The 6942-nt window shown below is 68.0% G+C and overlaps 1 protein-coding gene across 2 annotated transcripts; it reads right to left on the bottom strand.

Annotated features, from left to right (window-relative positions):
• Nucleotides 1–863: 863 nt before the first annotated feature.
• SARS1 (seryl-tRNA synthetase 1) lies at nucleotides 864–6884 on the bottom strand. 2 transcript variants are annotated; one of them, XM_084498304.1, is made up of 11 exons: nucleotides 6666–6884; nucleotides 5328–5398; nucleotides 5145–5225; nucleotides 4362–4520; nucleotides 3626–3769; nucleotides 3380–3535; nucleotides 2624–2845; nucleotides 2411–2540; nucleotides 1633–1790; nucleotides 1419–1548; nucleotides 864–1320 (listed from the first exon to the last, which is right to left on the bottom strand). In XM_084498304.1, the coding sequence occupies exons 1-11, from the start codon at nucleotides 6799–6801 to the stop codon at nucleotides 1163–1165; spliced, it is 1545 nt and encodes a 514-aa protein (XP_084354430.1). In that variant the 5' UTR covers nucleotides 6802–6884; the 3' UTR covers nucleotides 864–1162. The 2 variants fall into 2 exon arrangements, with proteins under 2 accessions (XP_084354430.1, XP_084354429.1); XM_084498303.1 differs by having other exon boundaries at nucleotides 1419–1790.
• Between the last annotated feature and the right edge of the window lie 58 nt (nucleotides 6885–6942).

The following is a 6942-nucleotide window of genomic DNA, read 5'->3' as shown; positions in this document are numbered from 1 at the left end:
AGCTCCGGGCCCCCCGACACTGTGCCAGCCGCAGCTCCGGGGCCGGGCCGGAGGACACTGGGGGGCACTGGGACAAACTGGGGGGCTGTAGGGGGCATGGAGCGGAGCACCGCGATGGGTGGGGGGCTGCAGGCGGGGACACCCCCGTCCTGCTGCCCGCACGGGGCCGCGCCGCGGTGCCAGGCAGACGGCGCGGAGCCGGGCCCCGGGGCGCAGAACGGGTCGGACGGGTGCGGGGGGGCGGAGAGGGGAAAGGAACCGGCGCCGAAGCCGCCCCGGGACCCCCCCGGCCCCCGCCCAGGGCTCGCTGACTCAGCCGGGGCCGCTCCCCGCCCTGCCCGGGGGCCCCCCCGGTGCCCTTCAAAGGCGCTGCCAGGCGGGGAAGCAGGGCGAGGGTGAGCAGAACCGGCTGGTCGGGCTGCGGGGGGGCCGGCGCCGGGGCCCCCCCAGCTCCCGTGGGTGCAACCCCGGCTTTCCCACGCGCGGCACGCAGACGGCTGCCGTGGGAGGCACGGCCCAACCAACCAACCCCCCCCAACTTTCCCACCCCCGGCTTTTGGGAAACTGAGGCACGCCGCCCCCGCCCCCACCGCTGCCCACGGGGGTCCCGGGCAGCAGCTGGGCGAGCGGGGCCCCGGCCCCTCGTTGAATTACAAATGGGATCCGCCGAGCGCGGCCTTTGTCTGCGCCATTGTGTGGGGCCGGCAGCGGCCCCGCGCCCAGCTGCTGCTACAGAGAAAGGACAGAGAAGGGGAGAGGGGACCGGAGCCCCCCCCACGCTGCAGCACTGCCCCAGCCCCCCAGCAACCACCCCTCGCTGTGCGTGGACCCCCAGAGGGGCACAGGCAGCCCAACAACACATCTCAGCAGCTTTGCTTTATTGGATTGAAGGAGAGGAAAGTTTCCGCCCCTGGGATGAGCCTGCAGGGCAGCGACCCAGGGGCGCATGGCCCCGCTCGGGGGGGGGGACGGGGGGGCCGGAGCCCCGATACTGTCAGTTTTTCATCCCGGCGCTCCGTGCCGGGGGGGCCGGGCGGTGACCAGCAGCTCCCTGACGCAGACGGGGCCCCGAAGCAGAGGTGATGATGGATGGGCGCAGCCCGAGCCGGGGAAGAAGCCGAGATGATTCAGGAGGCCTCGACGGCAGCCCTGGGGCCAGCATTTAGGCGCTGTTCACGCCCATGTTCTGCATCTGCTCCTCCAGCACCCGGTCTCCTCCTGCCGACTTCTTCTTGCTGCCCTCCTGCTGCTTCTTCTGCTTCTTGGAGAGCTCCTGCTCGATGGGGGCCGGCTTCACGAACGGGATCATCTCTCGGAGGTCTGGGGGAAAAGCAAGTGGGACAGATCGCACCTGGGGCACGCGGGGTGCCCGGGGACCCAGCCATGGAGCCTGGGCATGGCAGGGCACCGACTGCTACCTGGGGGCATGAAGTCGCGCAGCCTCTCGGGTATGAGGATGCCCTCCTCCGTCTGGTAGTTCTCCAGGATGGCGCAGATGGTCCGGGTTGTGGCGCACATCGTGGCGTTGAGCATGTGCACAAACTCCACCTGCAGCAGGGTGGGGGGGACGCAGTGAAGCAGAAGACGGGGAGAGCAGGACCACCCCCCGCCAGCCAAGCTGCGCGCCCTCACCTTGTCCATCATCTTCTTGGTCTGCCCATAGCGGATGCGCAGGCGGCGTGCCTGGTAGTCGGTGCAGTTGGAGCAGGACACGAGCTCCCGGAAAGCCCCTGACCCTGGGAACCAAGCCTCCAGGTCCAGCTTCTTGCTGGCAGCATGATTCAAGGCGCCTGCGAGATGGGAGGGCCGCAGTTAGCACAGTCCAGCCCAAACAGCCCCCCTGTTAGGATGGCAGCGGAGGCTAAGGCTTGAATTCTACAAAGCAGCTTCAGCAGCACTGTGCCAGTGCTCTGCACTTGTCCCAGGGCAGCCGTGTCCCTGCTCAGCAGAGCAGAGGCTAGAAGGAGCCACTACAGAAGCCAATTCCCCTGGGAGGAGTCACTCAGACTGTCCTTCCCTTCCAGAGGGACAGTGGGGACGCAGCAGGGACATGGTCCCAGCATGGTGGGGGTGCCCACACAGTCTGTGTCCGTCCTGGTGGGCCTGGAGTGACACAGAGCATCGCTGCAGGAAAGCTGGCGTCCCCTTCCTCTGTGCCCAGGGCCAAAGCGCCGCCTCCCTGGACCAGGCCTGGGGACTGACACCGTGGGAACGCGAGCCAGGGATGCTCTCGGACAAAGAAAGCTGTGCCAGGAAGTGGGTCAGGGCACGGTGGCACCCGAGGCGCTGGCAGAGGCGCCTGGTCTGCTCCCAGGCCATTGTGGCAAGGAGATGGAGCAAGGAAGTCCCCACCCCAAGGGCTTTCCCGGTACGCTGGCACCCCACACGGCCCCGTGGCGGGGACCCCTACCCGAGACGATGTTAACGATGTGGTAGGGGATGCCCAGGGACTGGTAGAAGTCCTCGGCCGTGGCGATCATCTCATCAAACATCTCCCACGACTTGTTGTCGTGTGGCGAGGCGTAGACAAACTGCTCGATCTGCGGAGAGAGAGCGGCCCCCCCATCAGCTCTGGCCTGGGAGGGGGCACAAATGCCCCGCGGGGGCTCCCCGCTCCTCTCACCTTCTCGAACTGGTGGACGCGGAAGATGCCGCGGGTGTCTCGGCCGTGCGAGCCGACCTCCTGGCGGAAGCAGGTCGACAGCCCCGCGTACTTGATGGGCAAATCCTCCGGCTTCAGCCACTCGTCCCGGTGCAGGGCTGCGATGGGCTGCTCCGAGGTGGCGATGAGGTACTTCTCGTCGATGGAGCTGTCCTCTGCCTTCTCGCTGCCCTTGCCAATCACCTGGGGAGCAGGGGGAACCATGGGGACGGGAAAGAGCACCTGTCCCCCGTCCCCAGCTGTCCCTGCACCTCTGGGGACAAAGCCCCCCAGCCCTGGCAGATGCTCAGGGCAGCCAGCACAGGCACCCGCGCTCCCCGGCAGCGAGGCTTCCCAGGAGGGGAACAGGATGGCTCCGAAGTGGGTCAAGAAAAGGGGAGCAGCTGCTGTTCGCTGCTTGTTTGGCCTCCTTTATAGGCCCCAATGGCCTCCTGCCAGCTCCCGATGGCGAGGCTGGGGACGAGCTGTCACCCGTCACCCTATTGCCTTGACAACTGGCTGCGTCTGCAGGCCAGGCCTTCCTCGTCCCCACTGGGCCTTCCTCAGAAGAAGACGGACACAGGGACAGGGAGCAGCAGGGAGCCGATGCCACGGCCTTGCCAGGGCAAAGGGACAGCAGCCGGCTGCCTCCCGGCAGGGGAAGGCATGCAGCAGAGGCCGGGCTGGATGTGGGTGCCGGGTGGCGAGACGCAGAAAGCCAGCGGGCGTCGGGCTCACCTTGTACAGCTCCTCGTCAAACTGGCTGAGCTGGGCCACCTCCTGCATCACCTCCTTGCGCATGAAGAAGGGGGTGTAGACAGGAGTGTAGCCCTTGGCGCGGAGGCTCTGCAGGGCGTACTGGATCAGGGCCTGCTCCAGGAACACCAGGGGACCCTGCGGGACAAGGGGAAGCCACCACCGGTCACACGTGCCCTGCTGCGCCGCCCCCGCTCACCCAGCAGCGCCGCAGGGCTGGGCTCTCACCTTAAGGAAGTAGCCCCGGCTCCCCGCGACAACAGCTCCCTTCTCTCCCTCGTAACCGTCCACCATCACCACCAGGTCCACGTGGGAATACTTCTTCCTGCAGCTGCAGTCACCCCAGGCCCGCTCCACCTTGTTGTCCACGTCCTGCACAAAGGCAAGGGGCAGAGACCATCACCTGTCCTCCCTGGGCTGCAGCGACACCAGTCTGCTCCTCATCACGCTGTCCTGAGCCCAGGCTGGGAGCCGGGCCCCCAGCCTCTTCCCTTCCCCTTCCCCACTCCCCAGCCCCCTCCGGGGCCAGGCTTTGCCACCTGGCAGCGACTGAACCCAGACCCCCGAGCCAGAGCTGGAACCCCAGTGCTGATCCCTGCTGGTCACTTATTATGTGGCCACTTGGCAGCCGGCCCAGCCCAATTGTGTTCCCCCAGCAAAATATTCCTGCTGGATGAATGAGGGCAGCCGAGGGAGATCCCAGCCCCCGGCTCCCAGCGAGTTTCCCATGTATTCCCCGAACAATGGCCGTGTCCCGCGCTGTCTGAGCTGCTCTTTGTGTGCTCCCGGCAGGAAACTCTGCCTTGTCATGCAGATTTCATTCACCGCCCGCGGATCTGGGGGCACCTCCCCGCAGCGCGTCCCACTTGCCGATGGTTTCTGGCTTTGATGCACCAGCAGAGCTGGCTCTGGTCAGCCCCACAGCTCCCCACACCGCAGGGAGCCGCTCTCCGTCCGTCCCTACCTCGTCGTTGCTGATGGGCACCGAGGGGTGGAGGAGGTTCCCGATCTCCCGGAGACTCTCGAAACGCTCTGCCTCCAGCCTGACGCGCTCGGCGTCGCACTTGAGGATGGCTTCGTCGATCAGGAGACGAACTTTCTTGATCTGGGATACCTGCAGCCCCTGTGTGCAGGCAGCGGGGTTAGATGGGGAAGGGAGGAAAACTGCAGGGGAGAGGGGGCTGGCAGCTGAGTGCAGTTAATCACGGACCCCCACCCACTGACACGGCCTCTGGAGCGAAACCATGGACTGAACACATCAAACAACAGCCAGAGAGCACAAAGGCCCAACATAAGTCAAGCTCTGAAAGGCCTTGAGCAAGCTACGGCGTCACGCAGCGCCTGACAGCAACAAGGGGGAGCAGTCAGCTCCCATGGCAGCAAAAGGCGGCCAGTGCCACGCTCATTAAACATCTCAGTTAACGAAGAGGGGAGGGGAATGAGCAGGGAGGAAGGGCCTCACAGAGGACACACAATTATTGAGGCTGCTCAAATCCCCCACGGAACCAAATGACAAGCTGGTGACCAGGCCAACACACAGAGGCTGCAAGGACCTTAAGACGAACAACACCAGGCAAGAGCCGGTCACCACTGGCGTGGGACTGGGAGAAGCGGGGAGCTGCTTGCAGGGCTGCAGGCAGCCGCCCCTGCCCTGCTGCTGGGGTTTCCATACACCTCACGCTGCCAGTTTGGGCAGGGACAGGCGAAGCCCTGGATGAAAGCACCGGGGAGCTGGGGCTGGACTCACCCCGAGGATGTCAGCCGTGAGCTCGTCCAGGTTCTGCGCGCTCTCTGGAACAGACTCGTCGGTCCCCACGGGTTCTTTTTTCTGCAGCGGGAGGAAAGAAAAAAACCACTGGGCGTAAAGACTGAAGGAACAGAGTAAAAATACTCTTTAATGATGCTAGGAACAGGCCTGCAAGGCCCCCACCTTCATCTTGTCCCCAATTGTTTTGCTGCACAGGTTCTTCAGCTTGTTCAGGTTATCGGCACGAAACCTACCTGGAGGGAGGAGCAGAGGATGCTGTCAGCAAGGCACAGAAGCGGGGCTACAACACCCCCCTACACACCCCCAGTGCTGCAGCTCGCCCTGACCCCCTCCTACCGGCGCTGCCCCCCAGCAGACAGCTCCCACACCGAGGATTTGTTGGAGCCCACCGGGAGTGATGCTGCACCGGGCTGCGGCCCCACCGGGACCCCAGGCCGGACTGGAGCTGTCGGGGTACGGGCGGACCCAGGGCCACAGGGTGACAGCCAAGAGATTTGGGTCATTCTCCTCTCCCTGCTATTGCCTGGGAAAGCCTCAAAGAGCCGGGGAGGAGCTGACGCGAGGACAAGGAGGGGACACGGGGCAGGGCCCTACGGGTGACAGCGGGGCCGGGCAGGAGGCAGGACGCAGCTGTCCCTGCTGGCAGGCAGCCCCGGCACCGACACGGTGACACCGGCACGGGGGAAGAGCCAGCCCCTGCCTCCGGGAACGTCCCTGGGCAGGAGAAGAGCTCTGGGGGGGCACCTGCCGCAGGGGACCCGGCACAGGCGGGCAGGACGAGGCTCTCGGAGCAGGGGCTGCCCGCGGGCACCGTGCAGGATGCAGGGCCCTGGCGGCCGCCCCAAGGGCAGCGCGGCGCGGATTGCATCAGCCACGGCTCAGCCCCGCAGCGCGGCGTCGCAGGGCACGAGTGCGGGGTGACGGCCACGCGCTGCGGGGTGACAGTGGGGGTGGCAGCGGGGGTGGCAGCGGTGACAGCAGTGGGAGCAGGGGTGCTGATGGCAGTGCCAGCGGTGGTGGCAGCCGGGGGACGTGCTGGGCGTGATGCAGCAGGGCCGGGCTCAGCCGCCCCCCCCCCCCGGTAAGGCCGAGCCCCCCCCTGCGGCACCGGGGCGGCGGCTGCTGCCCCCCCCCCTGCGCACCCTCCGGTCCCCCCCGGTCCCCCCGCAGCCGGACCCGGGGCTCGGTGCCCGCTCCCGGTCCCCACCCGGTGCTGGGGGGGGGGGGTGCCCGGTGCTGCCCGGGCTCGGGGCGGCTCCGCGGGGAGGGGGCACCGGGACCCCCGCACCAGGGCGCCCCCGGGCACCGCGGGACCCCCCGGGAACCCCCCCGAGACCCCCGGCCCGGGGCATGGGGGGGTGGGGGGTACCCCCGGGGCCAGGCGTGCGGCCGGGGCCGGGCCCCGCAGAGCCGGGGGGTCCCGGGAGGGTCCCGGGGGGGTCCCGGGGGTGGAGGGGCTGTCCCGGGGGGGTCCCGGTCGCGCCCCCCCGCCCCACGTACACCTCCGCCAGGCGCCGTCGGCCCGCACCAGCGCGTCCACCAGCGCCGGGTCCTTGAAGCGCTTCCGCTGCATCTCCCGCATGGCGCCGGGGTCTCCGCCCTTGTCGGCGCGGAACAGGTCCAGGTCCAGCACCATGGTGGTGGTGGTGGCGGCGGCGGCGGCGGCGGCGGCCTCGGGGCGGCCTCGGAGCGGCGGCGGCGGCGGCGGCAGCGGCTCCCCCGGTGCGCGTGCGCGGGGCGGGGCCGCGCGGAGCCGCCGCGAGGGGGCCCCGGGGGT

Source organism: Aythya ferina (genome assembly GCF_964211825.1).
Source record: "Aythya ferina genome assembly, chromosome: 25".
In the NCBI taxonomy this organism is placed as follows: Eukaryota; Metazoa; Chordata; class Aves; order Anseriformes; family Anatidae; genus Aythya; species Aythya ferina.
Note: the sequence above shows the minus strand (reverse complement) of the source record. Positions and strands in the feature narration are given on the sequence as shown.